This window comes from Tursiops truncatus, chromosome 14 (genome assembly GCF_011762595.2).
Source record: "Tursiops truncatus isolate mTurTru1 chromosome 14, mTurTru1.mat.Y, whole genome shotgun sequence".
Taxonomy (NCBI): Eukaryota; Metazoa; Chordata; class Mammalia; order Artiodactyla; family Delphinidae; genus Tursiops; species Tursiops truncatus.
The window spans coordinates 81741491-81758734 of record NC_047047.1 but is presented as its reverse complement, the minus strand read 5'-3'; the positions used below and the strand labels follow the sequence as shown (position 1 = coordinate 81758734).

Below are 17244 nucleotides of genomic sequence, written 5' to 3'. Positions count from 1 at the left end.
AGGAATTTTTAAGTTAGAATACCACTTAAATGTAATTATCTTTTGTCACCACTGTTGTCCACGTTAATTCAGATTAAGTGATTAAGTTAAACATTACCTAAAATGAAAAAAATGGTCTCTGAATTTTAAAACTCCCAAAGTAGCAAAAATGTGTTCTTTACCATGTTAGAGGATAAGAAAATGTTATAAAACATGTTTACTGACTTTCGCCTTTCTCTTCTTAGAAATTCACACCAGCAATAAAAGTCTCCCTGGGACAGTCTCTGCTTGGGGTCCCTGGCACCCTAAGCAGTCAGCCTGCTGGGGCCCTCAGGCAGGGGCCAGCCCCTCGCCACGCCCATCTAGCCACAATGTCTTTCTCAAAGTGCAGCCCAGGGATCTGCGTCTTGATCAGACGGGGCTCCCCTGCCTGCCCCCTTCTCACCACTGCCTGAGGATCAGAGTGGGTGGATCGGCCTCAGAGTCTGCATTTCATCCCCTGGCACCGCACCGCCCATCCCCAGGCGCAGAGGATAGGGACTACCCCCCACCACCTGCCTCCACCTCCCCGACCCCAGCCTACTTCAGTCCCCCCTCTGTCTGAAAAGGCATCAGAGGGAGCTCCGTTCTTTCAGTTCCTCTGCACCCACAGCGCCTCCTGTTTTTGGCATTTAGTATAGCCTGATTCAGCGTGTGTCCTGTTGTCCTAACTAGGCAGGAAGTTGGAGACTGGGGGCCATTTCTCATGGCTCCATATAGAGCCCCACATCCAGTATTTGTTTAATAAATGCCTTTGATGAAAGTAATGATGATAAGAAAAGGAAAATTACAAAAAGCTTCCTACTTTCTTATCAGTTACCACAGTGCAATGATCACTACTGAATGAACGTAGTTGTCTGCCTTCCAAATGTTGGTTTGGAATCAAACTGAAGTACTTTTAAGACAGAAGGGGGAAGGAAATGGACATAACTTTTGCCCACGGTCTACCTGCGGCCTCATCCACTAAGTATATAGTACTCAGAATGTGCCAGGCACCGTCCTAAGCACTTGACCCAAATCGCCTCTTTTAATCCTTGCGTCATCTCGGATGATGTGGTGCTGTATTATTTTGCAAATAAGGACATTGAGACAGTCTGCTCCCAGGTAGCCTAGCTCCAGAATCCGTGGGCTTTACCAACTTACAGAGCTATGTCTGGAAGACCTCAGCCCCTGGTGATGTCAGTTTGGAATCTAAGGAACCGCAATGCTACTCCAAAGAAGAAAACATTAGCATATGTGAGGAGAGTGTATCCTCACCAAACCCCTCCTCCAAGCCTCCTCCCCAAGCCTGTTTGTCCTTTGTGCTCAGGTCTCAATCACAGCTCCGTTGGCTAACCACCCAAGCTATATGTCGCCAGCCCTCGCTACCTGTCACCGCCAACGTCTCATCCGTCACTCAGCCCTGGTAGTTCCACCACCGAGTTTCTCTCTGGCTAGTGTCCAATCTTCCGTCGACACAGTTACCGCCCACCTCAGGCCCTCATCTCCTCCCCACGGGTAGGTTGCAAAACCTCTCACCTTTCCAAACATTTCTCATTCCTCTGCCAGTTATTTTCCAAAACTAGAGCTAATAGCACTTTGAGGCTCAAAACCCTTTGATGGCTCCCTGCCGCCTGCAACCCGATGGGCTGGCCTGGGGTCCATTACAATGTGGCTCCCACACGACTTTCCCTGTCTCACGCCCTGCGCCTTCTCCCTCCATCTCGGGCAAGGGGCTTCTGAACACTCGCGCTCGGCACCTTTCTCGTGCTGTATTCTCTGTCAGGAGTGTCCTCCCTTGTCTCAGGAGAACCTTTATTCCTCCTTGATGACCCTGCTCAAATGCCATCTCCTCCACTTTCCCCACCTCAGCTCTCAGGCAGGATCCATCCTTCCCAATGCATGGAGCACACGTCTCATTAGGGCATTTACAACATTCGTGCTAACATGCCTTGGTCTCCAGATGGAGCAATTTGATTGCCAGACAGTGAGTTGAGTATGTACCTATACACCTGGGGCTGGGTGGGAGATTTTGAGGTTAAGACACCTGAGACCTTATATGAAAAATAGAGTTCACAAAGATAAAATGATATATGTCACATGTCATAGAAGCAGCACATTTAGGAGATTTTACACATCTAATTGGTGATAATGAGGTTTATACAATTAATTTCCACTTACCACCATAGCTCATCAGAAACTGCAGGATTTCTCTTCTCCACATTTTCAGTGAGACGCCGGTACATCAGCTTTGCTTTACTAAGGATCATATGTATACTAAAAAGCACGTTTTGTGCTTTGCCTGGTCCTCCATCTACTTGTTAGAGCCTCTGATTTCTTTTCTCAGAGCTGCTGTCCTCATCTGCTGATCCCCACAATGACCCCAGGGTAGAGTCCCATGGAGTTTTGTGATGCTTTGAGGCACTTTTATTAAAAGGATTGAAGGATACCTACGTAAGTGATGCTCAACTGCCTCCCAGCTCCCAAGTAATACAGCCATAGTGATGCCCATGATAATTTCAGACCAAACACACACCAGTCCCTTTCCCCTCATGGAAAGCAATCCTGATTTCTACTTCTTCTTTCTCTCTTTTTTTTTTTTTTTTTTTTTGCGGTACGCTGGGCTCTCACTGTTGTGGACTCTCCCGTCGCGGAGCACAGGCTCTGGACGCGCAGGCTCAGCGGCCATGGCTCACGGGCCCAGCCGCTTCGCGGCATGTGGGATCTTCCCGGACCGGGGCACGAACCCGTGTCCCCTGCATCGGCAGGCGGACTCTCAACCATTGCGCCACCAGGGAAGCCCTCTACTTCTTCTCCCTTGATGCTTGTCTCAAAGTTCTCCTGATTTTTCCCTTCTCCTTTTTTCAATCTCTAAATCTTCCTTTCTCTAATTACCACCAACAGATGCAATTCAAAATTCCAGATACTGGAATTGATAGTCTCATGGTGTAGAAAAGATACACAAAAGTGAGTGTATCTACACATAAAAACCGAGTTCATGAAATGTCAACTTTGGGCAAGTGACAGTCCCTTTCCCTGTTTCCTACCTATGAGGTTAATATCTCTTGTACTAAAATTTGATGAGATGCTACAGCTTTAAATGGATATTGTTTTATAGCTGAAGATGTTTTACCACTAGACACCTTTTCTTTTAAGAGTAAAATATGCAAATGTGAGCCAGCAAGCAGAGCCAGGGCCTCCCAGCCCCCCTGCCTGTGGCGTTTCCTTGAACTGGCAGGAAGCATCATGGCTCCACCTCACTCCGTGTTAGTCACAGGCAAGAGAGGTTTCCTGTTGCAACTGTTGAGCCTTCACTGAAATGACTGCTCTACAGTGAAGCCATAAGAAAAGAATGTGAGATGTCTGGGTTCTAGTTGCCAGAAGGAGGGTGACACCCAACTTGACATGGCTCCTTCTGCCTCCATTCAGAAACAGGGAGAGAGTCTGGATGGAGGGCCACGTATTGGACGAGACTCACCTGAGACCACAGTCATCCTGGCCCAGCAGGTGGCCAAGGTGAGGCAGGGGCAGAGTCTCCAAGAGCAAGCACGTTTGCAGCAATGCCACTGAAGACATTTGAAAACAGAGTGTGTGGCGAACACAACGTGGAGAGTCAGTGCTTGGGAATCAACTTAGAGAACGATCAAACGCCATCTCCCAAGCCAGATGTTGTCACAAGGAGCCCCGGCCACGGCCCTGCCACATTTAAAGTGTCCAGGCTGCTTTATGACGGGGCCACAGGCGAAACCCCAGAATATCAGGCAGAAATACTCACATGTCAGCTGCACCACCCCCTAGAGGGAAAGTGTGGGATTTGGAAATGAGATGCCTGGGTTCATGTCCCGAATTTACTGGCTACGAGACTTTGAAAATATTGTTTGATCTCTCTGGACCTCGTTTCTCCATCTACAAGATGGGCGTAACCCTCTCTACCTCATAGGGTTGCTTTAAGGATCAGGTGACTCAGGTACGTGATTGCTTTGAGCACTGGCTACCTCCAGGAGGTTGCTGTCATTACCAACCTGAATAACAACAATCGTTGATCCTCTGTAATGTGCTTATCCCCATGCTAGATGATGAGGGATTTTTTTAAATATGATATATAGTTTCTGTTCCTTAAGCAGCTTATAATACAGTGAGGAAAATGGGGAGATGGAACATTTAATGTTTATTGAGTTTTAATAGGTCTGGCATTGTTTGAAACACTTTTCATGAAACAAAACAAACCTATCAGCCCTTGGTGACAGGGATCTCTCACATTCCCCAGTTGAGGAAATTGAGGCTCAGAGGTTCCAGAATGTCCTAAATCACAGGGCTGGGAGGCAAGGGTGGAGATTCCACACTCTCCCTTCCACACCCCATTTGTCCGGAGTGGATGACTTTCATCTCACAAGAGGCACTGGCAAACGGGGTGAGACACAATGGCTCTGGTGAACTGGCTGGTACAGATTCTTGGATGTCAGGCATGGAGGCTCTGCCCTCATCTTGCTACTACTTCAGCTATCCCTTCAATATGGGCTGTTTCAGGGTGAGGTCCCTGCCTGTGACAAGCCCTGCACATGGCTGGTCAGGCTGCAGTTAGGTTGCATGGCCAACAAACAAGTGCTTGGACGGATGGGACAGGGTTCCTGCCCTGCTGGTCTCTAAAGAAGATGGAAGCAAAACCTTCAGGGCCTTTGAGCCAGGCATCGCGTGAGATTCTTTAACTGCATTATCCTTTGTAACTCTGCAAAACTTGATACTGTTTTCCTCATTTTACAGTTGAGAAAACTGGGGACTGGCAGTGAAGTAGACTGCTTAAAGTAAAAACAGGAGGTAGATCTGAGGTTTGAATCCAGATCTTATGCACTTCAAGTCATCCCCTCAAACTCATGCAAAACTGAATTAACTAAAAGGCACAGATGCTTGTGATGAGTGGTTATTCAGGGGTAGCTGAGGAGCTGGGGGAGGAATTTGTATGGGATGGGAAGGGTTCCTGGAGGAGATGGCATTGGAGGTCGGCCTTGAAAGAAGATGCAGGACAGGGATGGTGAGGTGGAGAGAAGGAACAGCACAGGAAACCAGGGGCCTGAAATTGCAGGATGTATTCAGGGAACTCTGTGATGGGGTCCAAGGCATTTAACTGGGACATAAATTTGGAACTGTAGGTTGGGGCCAAATTGGGAAGGAACTTGAATGCCAGGCTTAGGAGCTTGGACTGCAGTCTGTAAACTGTGGGTAGCCAAGATCAGAACTATTCTTAGCAACCATTCTTAGAGTTGGGGGACACTGGAGCTGGAAGGGACCAGATGACCTGTCCAACTTCATCCTTTTCCGGAAGCCCAAAGAGGAGTGACTCTACTGAGGTCACCAGCAGGTCAGTAGAACTTGGACTAGAACACAGGTCTGTGACTCTCCCAATCCACCTCCCGGTCCGCCTCTTTACTTCCACAAGTCTGTTAAAACCAGGTGGTCGGTCTCCTACGGGAGAGGGGCCCAAAATTCATTTCCTATTCTGAAGCCCACGACTTGGGAAGTTACCTCAAAGATCCTCCTTCTCTTAAATAAAAAAGGACCCAGGGGCTTCCCTGGTGGCACAGTGGTTAAGAATTCACCTGTCAATGCAGGGGACACGGGTTCAATCCCTGGTCTGGGAAGATCCCACGTGCCACGGAGCAACCAAGCCCATACGCCACAATTACTGAACCTGTGCACTAAAGCTCGAGAGCCACAACTACTGAGCCTGTGTGCCACAACTACTGAAGCCCACGTGCCTAGAGCCCGTGCTCTGCAACAAGAGAAGCCACCACAATGAGAAGCCTGCGCACCACGACGAAGAGTAGCCCCCGCTCGCCGCAACTAGAGAAAGTCTGCATGCAGCAACGAAGACCCAACGCAGCCAAAAATAAATAAAATTTAAAAAAGAATTGTTAATTAAAAAAAAAAACACTGATTGCTTACTCATAGTGTCTAGTTATCATACATCCATACGAAGAAATAATATGCAGCCATTTTTAAGGTGCAGTAGATGTACAGGTGCTGACATGGAAAATGTGTAAGACCCTAAAGTAAGTGAAAGCAAGCAAGCTGAGGAGGGCTGGGCACAGTATGCATCCCACTGTATAAGAAAATAAAACATGTGTATGTTTGTGGATGCATATGAAATATCTGGAAAGTTATACGAAAACTGGTAACAGTGGTTATCTCTGGGGAGAGGGACAGGAGGGAAGAAGGAGCAACTCTGTGCTCTAAACCCTCTGTATTGCTTACATTTCCTTCTTCTGTTTTTACTATCAGCATGTATTATTTTTATAATTGTAAGAATAGTAAAAAAATTTTAAATAAGGTATTGCCAACAGCTCATAGATACGGATTTTAACTTCTATTTTAGAGAGCTCTTGGAGACAAACTAAATAAGCCAATGCTCAGATTTACAAAATAGACCCAATTTTTTTATTAGTACATCTAAGTTCTAATAACCTCGGGCCTTTACTGTTCTTGTTTTTGGATTTATGGTTTGATATTTATTCATCCATCCCATATTTATTTTGTGCCTATCGCGTACCAGGCAGTGGGACTGAAGCACGAGGTCGTGCATCTTCTGCAATAGGAAAGCCATTTAAGGCAGTCCCCGATGTGGTCCAAATGGGAGGAGGCTGAGGGCCAGAAGAGATGCCTGCAGAGGAAGGTACCCATCCAGTGAACACTTCCTGGACAGCTTCTATGTGAATACCAGGAGGCTGGGGACCGTAAAATGAAAGCAGTACAATCCCTGCCCTCTCTTGAAAAGCTCCCACTTATGGTGGAGACAGAAACAAAGAGAAAATCGAGTATTACAAACAGAATGTGGTAAGTGTGGTGATGGGGTGATGCACAAGTACCGTGGGTGCACGTGGGCCACTTAACCCAGCCTAGAAGGCCGGGGAGGACAGCTGGAGGAAGGAGAGGGGGTCCTAGCCCAGCCTGGACGCTTGAGTGGAGTTTGCCAAGCAGGAAGAGGGGGAGCAGGGGCTGGGGGGCAGGGCGTGTTCTTAGCAGAGCAGAGCAGGGCCAGGAGCAGAATTGCAAAAGGGCGGGCGGAGCTGTTCAGTCACACTCGTGCTAAGGTGTCTGGACTTTATCCAGAGTGTAAAAGGTGACATGATCTAAAATTTGTGCTTGATAAAGGTCACTCTGGCCACATCCGGAGACAGATTAGAGGAAGAAGAGGGAAGGATGAGGTAAAGAGACATTGTTTCCCAACTTGAGTCACGTCTGCGGCACAGCTCTGCTGATTTGCACCATATCTGGGGACCACGTGTACTATTATTTACTTAATCATTTTTAAGTTACCCCACTTTAAAAATATAATTTATTTAAACAAGATAGTGAAGAATAAAAAAGAACAGCCTCCCTGGCTCCAGCGTGGTACCCAGGGCTAGAGGACAGAAACTGGAAATGGCAGAAGGGCATGTTGGTGAGAAGCGTCTGTGGTTGCCGGTTTAGGTCCCAAGAGGCCTAGAGAACAGGGAGCAGGAAGTTGGTGGGAGTGGATGAGGGATCAGCTGGTACTGAATGAAGGCCCTAATGGCCTCCATGTTGCTAAATGCCCATCTTTCTTAACCTCCTGGCAGTATGTGACCTGGCTGACCACCCCTTCCTCCTTGCTTCCTTTTCCTCCAGTGATGGTCCCATTCTTTTCTGTGTCTCTGCCACTGAGGTTCATCCCATCTCCAGGCTCTCAATACCATCTCTGTGCTGATGATTCCCAGATGTCATTTCAAACCTGACTTCTCCCAGGACTCCAGGCTCATATCAAACCATCTGCTGATACATCTACTTGGATCTCTAATAAAAACCTTGAAATTAACATGACCGAAATGAAACCCTGACCTCCTCCAGACCTTCTCTGCCTGCAGTCTTCCCCATCTCAATGATGGCCAAGCATTCTTTTCAGTTTTCAGCTGAAAACCTTGTAGTCTTTGACTCTCTGTTTTTCCTCTCACACCCTATATCCGATTTTCAGGAAATTCTGTTGGTTTTACCTCCAGAATAGATCCAGAATTTGACCACTTCTCACCACTCCACCCTACCACCCTAGGCCAAGCGACTAGTATCTTTGGCCTGGTTTCCCTGCTCCCACATTTGTCCCCTACCCCCCAACAGCCAGCTTATTTACTTTCAAACAGGAGTGAGGTCATGTCACTGCCCTATTCCAAACCTTCCAATGCTTCCTCATCTCACTCAGTAGATGCCAAAGACTGTGCAAGGGCACCCAAGCCCCACAAGGAGTGTTCCCTGCCCCCATTACCTCCCTGAATGGATCTCCCTTGTCCTTCTGTCCTCCAGCCCTTCTGGGCTCCTGCGGTTCACCGAACGCACCGGGCGTCCCCACCTTCCCCAAGGCTGAGCCTCTGCCTTTATTTTGTCTACGGTCTGTTACCGCAAGAAGGATTCTGGAAGAAGGCAGGAAATTTCGTTCCCTCTTTTCACTGCAGTATCCCCACCATCTAGAACAGTGCCTGGCATAGAATATTTGTTGAATGAAGGGCAGACCCTGGAGAAGGGAGCTTCGGCTCAGGAAGGACAACTGCGGCCAGGAATAAGTAGGGGTGGAAATGAATGGAAGTTGGCTGGTGAGAGGAGTGAGACGGCTTTAGGGGTGCCGGGAGGGGCGGCAGTCGGGGAGGAGAGTGCGGGGTTGCGGGTGAAGTCGGGATGTGGTTCCCAGAGGGCTAAGACGTAGGCAGAGATGGAAATTCGAGACTGGTGGGGTCGTCCAGAGAGGTGGGGCCCAGGAGAGGGGAGGGGCAGGCACTTGGGACGGAGGCGGCTCCCGCGAGGCTGGGGCGACCACGCCACGGGCACCCACGCTGGCCGCACCGGGGGCGGGGGAGACGACGGGTTAGGAGACCGTGGCAGTCTTCCAGTGACTGTCACATAGTGGACAATCTGAAGTGGATGAACAGGGGGTTCTAAAGCCAGAGAGTGTCGGTGGGCAAGACGAGCAGGGAGATATCTGAGCTTCCTCGGGTAAAAGCCAGAGCCTCGTAAGTAAGTGCACGCGGAATGAGAGGTGAGCGGGGGCACGAGGAGGGCGGGGCGCTCCACAGACCCCAGGCGGGAAGGTGCCCGAGGCAGCCGAGCGGCGGACCGCGGGCACCGGTGAGGGGCACAGCCGCCGGGTGGGGAAGCTCCATTACTGGAGCAGCGGGTGGCTTGGGTGGGCGGGCGGGCGAGGAAGGAAGAGCGCCCAGCGCCGGGGAAGGCGGCGCCAGGGCACGGCCCGTCCCGCGGGTGGGCTGCCGAGGGCCGTGACCGTGGGGCAGAGCTGGGACTCAGCGCCTGGCCGCCCTGCAGTGGGAGCGCGGAAGACCGCCGAGGAGCTGCAGGTGCGCACTGGGAGCCTCGCGGCTTTGCCAGTCCGGACAGATGGGAGGCGCGAGCGGCGGGCGCGCCACACGGACGCGGCCACGCGGAGCGGCGGACCCCCGCCCGCGCCGCTCGGCCCCGCCCCGGCGCCCCGGCGCCCCGGAGCGCCGGCCAATCAGGCAGCGCCGCCAGGCTCCCGGCCCCGAGGCCCAGCCCTGTGCTTGAGCGCCGCCAGCCAATGGGAGGCTGAGCCCGGGCGCCCTGTGCTCGCTGCCCGCGCGGAGCCGGCTCAAAGCGAGAAAAGCGAACCCAGCCCGTCGGGGCCGCCGCTCTGGACCTGCCGCCGCCGCCGCCGCCGCCGCCGCCACCGCCACCGCCGCCTCCTCCTCCCCCCGGATCGGGTGTACTGTCCCAACCCGAAAGTCCAGTTCTGCGGCCCGGCAGCGGCGAGCGAGCACGATGACACAGGAGTACGACAAGTGAGTGAGGGCGCTGGCAGGCGAGTCCGGCCGTGCGGCCGGGCTCCTGTTGCCCGGCCGGCCGGCCGGCCGCACCTGCCGCGAGGCAGGGCGGGCGGACGGGCGAGGCGAGGGCCGGGGCGGGTGCGAGGTCTGGCGGGCGGGCGGGCGGGGGGCGCCTGTGCGAGGCCGGGCGAGGAGGCGGGGGTGCCAGGCTGGGAGGGCGGGCGTCTCGCGTCTCGCCGTCCGCCTTCTTATCCGCCGCGGCCTCTGCCTGTCCGCACCTCCGGCCGCCTTTGTTTCCCCGAAGACCCCTGAGGGGACCCCTGCCTTGGGGGCCTTGACTCCTGAGAGGAACCGCCACTCCCGGCCTCCGCGTCCTGGTCTGGGGGACCACCCCACGGGCGCGCCCCGCTGCTGCTCTCCGGTGACCCGGGTGCGCGGCGGGAGCTTCGGGGCGCCCCGCTCGCGGGCTGGGGCTCTGCCCGCCGGCGGCCCCGTGTCCCCACCGGGGCGTTTTCGCTCAGGGGGGACAGTGGAGCTCTTTGGGACGCGCTCCGCGGCTGGAAAGGGAGAGCTTCTCAGGTAATCTCTGTCGCTCAGCCGTGTCATTCGGCCAGGCTGCTAGAACTTCCGAAAGGAGAAATTGAGGGGAAAGTGGAAGTGCTCCGGTGTCCTGGCATTTTCTTTTCCCTGGCTGAGAAAATTGTTGCATTTTTTTTCCCCACTTGCCTCACTGATGGTAATTACAGATTATTGCAACTAGCAATGCTCAGAAATATCAAGAGGATGGAACTTTGAAATCAGGATGGTAGACTAGAGAGCACTGTGCTTACTAACGTGCTTTTTTGGCGATCGTGATTAAAGAAATATTTTCACAAATGTAAGGCGATAATGTAACTGGGTGAGGGACAGTTCTGTATTTTCTTTGCAGCCTTTCTGTAAATATAAAATTGCTGCAAAAAACAGAAGAAACAGAAAACCGCCAAAAAAACCCAAGTAAATCGCACCCGACCAGTCAATGTATTTGAGATCAGTAAATCCAGGGCAGAGGGGTAACTCTCCCAGCTTTATAATTATTTGCTGAGGATCGCTTTGTTTAAGGGTGCTCTTCTTGTGGATGAGAGGTTTAGATATTATTATGTATGGATAACTTAAATTTCAATTAATCTTGTGGTGTAGAATATGCAGATAAATTATTGCTTGAACTGTATTTCAGAAGTCTTCCAGAGATCTTTGGTGAAGGGTTTAAGACTCAGGGAGAGGGCAGTGATGAGGCTTTAGGGACTAACAACAGCCTGACTGTCATGAGGAAGTAGACTAAAAAAGGCAGCTGGTTTCGTGTTTATTTCTTGACTTATACTTTAGATAAGGCATATTTCCAGAGCTCCAATTTTGGCCTGAGGCATAGTTTGGAAATCTAAGACACCTTCAGGGTGATCACAAACAAAACCATTGGCAAAAAAATATTTATTTTCTGTTGCTTGTGCAGATTTGGGATGGGGGTGGGAGAAGAAGGGAAGCTGAAAAACTAGCATTATGGGACTTGAATGAGCCAAGTGCTGTCATAATCTTCTGGAAGTAGGTATTACACTATTAATAATAGCGCAGGACACCAAATCGCCCCCAAAGTACCACTGGTTCAGTGGCTGTTGTTCTGTCCTCCTGATGGCGCAGGGAATGCCCCTTTGTATATTACATTTTTTTTTTTTAATTTGAGATTTGTGGGAAGTCTTCATTTTTAAACCAACCATGTGCTTTGAACAACCCATCGTGTTTATTTTGTGTTAAAATAGTATACCACCTCAAAACTTTTCCTACCAAGTGTGAGCTCCTAGGACTTTAGGAGTAAAAACATTGGCTTTGAAATAAGACAGTTTTGACTGAGGATAATTAAGTTGTAGGATTTTTTTTCCCCCTTTTTTTCAAAGATGTTCTCCTTTTTCTGAATCTGTATCTGTTTTTAAAGGGCCTGGGTGACTGCCAAACCCTAACCTTGTTGATTACTTGAGAAGATAATCAATCTTTCTACATTCACTTTTAGAGTAGGTAGGTCACCTTTAGGCAATTTACATATTTCATTTGTGTGTTGCAATGAGAACTGATCCTTTAATTTGCTTTGTTAGGATGGTGATAATTCAGAGCAGTTCTGAATATTTAAAAAGCTTTTCTTAAAAAAAAAAACTGCTTGATTTTGCTGGAGGTAGTGTTCCACTTTTTCTCTTTATTGACTTACTAAACAGAACCACTGAACAGTTACTGAGGCTGTTTACATTTCAAGTTTTTGGAATCAGTCATGTTTGCTTTAATCTTTTAAGTTAAATCTTCTATAAGACTCTACTAAGTTCTCCGTTGATTTTTCTGGATTTTTCCCACCGAACTACAGTGTTAAAGTGGAAGAGTTCTTGCCCAGTATGAAAAACCAGTAAAGATTTTTAAAAACTGATTTCTCCACTTATTTCCTTAAAAACCTCTTTTTGTTCAGTGGCTGCATTTATTGTTGTAGATTCTTAAGTGTTTATCTCTACGATAAACAGTTAACTCCCATGCCAGAGAATTGTGCCTCCTTATTGATTTACAGTCCCCTTTGGCCACATTCCATGCTCAGTCTGCTGGTAATCAGTAGAATATTCTAACTCTCTCATATACCCCCGAGGATTAAACCAAGTCGCCCTTTTTCTTTCCGTCTTCTCCTTCTCTCCCCTTTGTTTGTAGTTTTTAAGGCATGGCATCACCGGGAGAAAGAGGGAGATATCATATACCAGCATGGTGATTGAACCATATATATACTCTGTGTAAGAGGGTACAGTCCTGAATGTATATGTCTGAAGAGAGTGAATGTTCTGTTTTGCCTTACTTTGTCCTTGTGTTTGTTTTTGTAAAGTGTTTGCATAGCCTGACATTTTCTTGGAGTGGGTTTTTGACTTTTGGTTTTGGGGTTATTTTGTGCCAGGTAGTGTGTCCTGGGTTCCATGTGCAGGTTAACTGCAGGTTCCCTGTGCTGCCTAAATACCTTATAGCTTACTGGGTGACCCACTGGGCTGCATTTAAGCGGGTTGTCTTCTGATCTTGTCTTAATTTAACTTTACTAGGGTCATTGATGAAACAATGGACTATTTTATTGGAACATCAAGGAATTGGTTGTTTGCCTTTTAAAGAATTAGCTTATGATGACCTGCAGTAGAAAAAGATGTGAGATAGAGATATATATATTTTTTTTTTCTTCTTAAAAAAATTTCTCCTAAGCAAACGGCCAGTGTTGGTTCTTCAGAATGAAGCACTTTATCCACAGCGTCGTTCCTACACTAGTGAGGATGAAGCCTGGAAATCTTTCCTGGAAAACCCTCTCACTGCAGCAACCAAAGCGATGATGAGCATCAATGGAGATGAAGACAGTGCAGCTGCGCTGGGCTTGCTCTATGACTACTACAAGGTGCGTTTGCCTGCTCTTTAAAAACCCTAACAACAGCCCAAGGCACACTTGATTCAACAGCATATAAAACAGTAATTTGCTGGTAGAATGTAATGCAGGTTGCTTCTGTAGTGACTATAAATAGTTTAATGAGTACTTTGACTTACTGTGGTTCAAAGCTGAAAATCTACAATCGTAGAATCAACGGGTCATTTTTAAAATGTGTAAAGTAGCCAGCTGTTCTGGCTCTATCTGAAAGGTGAAGCTCCCATAAAAGATGTTACCTGTGCCTTAATGAGATTGATCATTTTTCCAGAGGTAGTTCTTAGTGCCATCAAGAGTGGACGTTGGTTCATTTACCTGTGCTCTAACCTTTATTCCTATGTAGTCAGAGTGGTTTCCTTTTCCCTAAATGATCTTACAGAGCATTTGATTTGATTGATTTGATTGTGGGATTCATGAAAAAAACAAAACCCGTATTTTCTAGCCTTGGACTTTCTGGTTCTAAGGTCAGGATATATTTTGTTGCCTGTTCCTAGAGATTTGGATTAGTCTTAATTAAACACAGCCTGTTCTCCGCCTGGAGTTTTACATGGTGTTCCTATCTGGAGATGACACCCCTGATCTGTACCGTCATCATTATCCTAATAATACTAGCTACCACTTACTGATTACCTGTATTGTGCTAGCCATGTTACCAGAATGAATGTGATTTCTGATCCCTCCAGCAACCCTGGAAAATATGTGCTATTATCCCTGTTTTGCAGATGATAAAAATAAGATTCTCAGGTCACACAACTAGTATGTGTTGCAGCCAGGGTTTCAGGTTGCGCCCAAGCGCCCGCCTCAGTGTGCCTCGCTGCCCTGTGGGGGGCAGGCTCTGCTTGCTGGCTTTACTTTGGCGTTCTCCTCTCTGACCCATAGCCCGTATATATATAAACTGTAAGATACAGCCCAGGAATGGCTATATATTACAGCTTATTTTTACCATCTCTTTGTTTTTGAAACGTTCAAACCCATAGAAAACTCAGAATAACAAGATAATTAACTCCCAGATACTCTCACCCAGATTCACCAGTTGCGTGCCCTCTGTTACATTCTGACACTGTATTCTTCTCTGAATACAAGAAATGCAGAGGGTAAAAAGCAAAGAAGATAGTTTGATTATCAAAATGGGGGGGGCGACCTAAACAAAAGATTTAATTGTTTTCTGGTATGAGGCCATGTGTCCAGCTTGTGTTTGAGGTCCGAGGTAAGTTTTTTTCCCTTAAATATGAATGGAAACTTGCACAGTAACCGAGGATGCTAGAAGAAACCCTTGCCTGGGACGTGTGCCACAAATAGAACTTATATTATCTGTTCTTCTTATGGCTTGTTTTATTGACTCAGTGTAAAGCCGTAAATTTCTATGTATTAAGTATGAAGTTTGAAGTTACATATTTTTAATTGAAACTTTTGAGAATGGGAGAAACCCAACAAGTTTAGTGCCAGAAAGACCTATGTAATAACACTAATTGCAGTGGTTGTATGTGTGTGTATTTTAAATAAAGGGTCATCCTAAAAGTATTTTACATCTTAGGAGATAAATCCTCATGTCTGTCCATTAAGGGTGGCAATCTTAGTAGTACTGCATGTCAGCCTTCTTGCAATAGCTGTAGGGTTATTTATTTTCCTTTTTAAATAAACTGACTTATTTGTTTCAATTGTTTGGGTGTAACCATCAGTCATTTTTATATAGTAACTTTGGTAAAGCTTTAAAAGCGTGTTGTTAATACGTAAAACAATAATTTATTTTGTCTTTAAGGGTAGAATAAGAATGTAGGAATAGAATTTCTACGTTCACATTGAAAACCAGTTTCAAACATCTTAGTGGTTTTGGAGTACATGTTGGGAATAAGTCTCAGCTGGGTTGATGTCTGCAGTACACCCAGTAATGTTTGCCTGCTGTCACCTCCTATGCAAAGGGGAGCAGAATCAAAAAAGGAATCGACCCAACAGAGTTTGATTTGTCCTTTGGGTAACAGACAGTGTGAATCCCAACGTATCTAAAGAAATTTATCATTTGGAGCCAACATTTGGATCTTGGAGTGAACCGTTAATATGGCTGATCATTTTGGTTTTGCGTTTGATCTGAAAGGAAGGGTAGCAGAGAAGAGCAGGGAGAATGTTGAAAGAGCGCAGTTGTGTTTTCAGTAGCTTCTTCTCTATTACATTATGTAGATAAATGGGTAGAACCAGACCAGAGGTATTTCTTTTAACAGATAAAACCCAAACTCAATGACAAAGTAAATGTTGGATATTCTGAATTTATTTGGCAACTAAATAAAAGTTGGTTTTTACATATCAACCCGGTGACCAGATTGTAAACTCCTTGAGGGCAGATACTGTCTTATTCGTCGTGTGTCCTCAGAGCCTGGGGTTCGGTAGGCAGTCAGTAGGCATGTGAATGGTTGAGCTTACTGAAAAGTAAGGACTGTGTCTCTACTTCATGAGTAAGAACTCAATTGTTGTCATGTGTGTTAATATCTAAGGTTCCACGAGAGAGAAGGTCATCAACAGCAAAGCCAGATGTTGAGCACCCAGAGCCAGATCATAGCAAAAGGTAATGTTTAATACAGAGCATAAAACAGTACACTTGAAAATGCCAGGTTTCTGTGAAAATAAAGCAAAAGTTTGTTTAAATGAACAGGCGCTGGTGGAAGAGATGGGTAAGTTGGCCTCTTAATATCTGAATTCAGATTTCATTACTGATTTGTCTCTCACTAATAATTACGATTCTATTGCTGAGAAGTCACCCGTTTCTTTAGGTGTAGTTGCCTTTTCTAGAAAACAAAAGCAATAACTTTCTCCGCACCCAAAGGGATGTTTTTAGTAACCACGTGAGTGCACTGTTTGCTTATTTGTCTTTTAGGTTCTCTTAAGAAGGATGTGTCTTAAGGCAATGGTGGGGGTCCATTAAAAAAAATAAGTATCAATGATCTTGAATAACTGCCTAATTGAGTAAAATTTAATAAAGTATGTTTAGCTGTATTCCAAACTCCTGTTGAGGTTATTTTTGCAATCTTTTAGGTTAAAACTTTCAGAAATTCAAATTAAGCCTTGACTTTATAGCCATGAAGAAAAAAAGTTAAATGTGCCTTTTAAATTGCCCTGTGTTCTATTAGTAATAAAAGAATAAAACATTTTTGAAGAAAGAATGATCACTCAGAATCCCACTGTGCTCACAGTTTAGTTGTTTGCCGTTTGGGCGTGCAGGCGCATTTTATGGGGCTGTGATTATATTCACAGATAGGATTTTCTTCTACTCAGTATATTTCATAAATATTTTCCATATTGCTGTTTTAATCTTCATAATTTGGAAAAGGGCTTATGGCTTTTATTTTTTAATTTTTGTTATAGGCACTTTCAAACATAACAAAAGTAGAGAAATAGTATAAGCCAGTAGCTACTCAGCTTCGACTGTTATCAACTTACTTCCTCCTTTTTGATCTACTCTTCCCTCTTCTCCAACTTTCTAATTAATTAATTTTTAAATTTTATTTTTGCTAGAATATTTTAAGGCAGACCCTAGCTATCCTTAACATTAAGGCTGTATCTGATTTTTGCTATTACAAAGCCTTAATGAACAGCTTTCTAAATAGCTTTTTCCTTTTTCTCTAAAGAAATTTCTTTAAGACAGTCTTGGGAGTGAACTTATGGTTTAAGGTTTGAATATTTTATTGATCTTGAAACGTGCAAAGTTGCCGAATAGCTTTTTTCCCTTAAAGGTATCAGCCTATATGGTTTGAGGGGGCTTTGAAAATGTATCAATTTTACTCTAAACTAAAAATCATCTTATATTGCCCAGGATATTTATTAAGCCAAAAGTAATTTGTGCAAATATAGGGAAAGCAAGTGAGTCTAAGTACTGGGAGAAGTGGTGGTTGAGGACCAAGTACCTCACACTTCCTGAGCCCGTGTGCCAGGCATCATTATACGCATATTCTCGTTTCATCCTCATCACCACCTTGTGAGGATAGGTACCATCATTATCCCCATTTTATAGAT

The 17244-nt window shown here is 46.5% G+C and overlaps 2 protein-coding genes across 6 annotated transcripts in view; both read left to right on the top strand.

The window, feature by feature from the left end:
• The window catches only part of TAF1B (TATA-box binding protein associated factor, RNA polymerase I subunit B), a 72627-nt gene extending 64802 nt beyond the window's left edge, over nt 1-7825 (top strand). Inside the window, exons 15-16 of the mRNA XM_073791735.1 lie at nt 225-6825; nt 7639-7825. Of these exons, the coding sequence (XP_073647836.1) occupies nt 225-243 (19 nt within the window). The 3' untranslated portion in view covers nt 244-6825; nt 7639-7825. The remainder of the gene's footprint in view (nt 1-224; nt 6826-7638) is intronic.
• A 1818-nt stretch (nt 7826-9643) lies between these two features.
• Nucleotides 9644-17244, top strand: part of GRHL1 (grainyhead like transcription factor 1) — a 46048-nt gene continuing 38447 nt past the window's right edge. Inside the window, exons 1-3 of one of the 5 annotated variants that reach the window (XR_002177948.3) lie at nt 9644-9806; nt 13032-13218; nt 15729-15799. Coding sequence is in view for 4 of the 5 variants with exons in the window: in XM_019943295.3 (XP_019798854.2) it covers nt 9787-9806; nt 13032-13218; nt 15729-15799 (278 nt within the window). In the remaining variant the exon portion in view is untranslated. Of the gene's footprint in view, nt 9807-10014; nt 10371-13031; nt 13219-15728; nt 15800-17244 lie in introns of those variants that run through there. The other 4 variants (XM_019943295.3, XM_019943296.3, XM_033838028.2 and 1 more) reach the window with 4 other exon arrangements.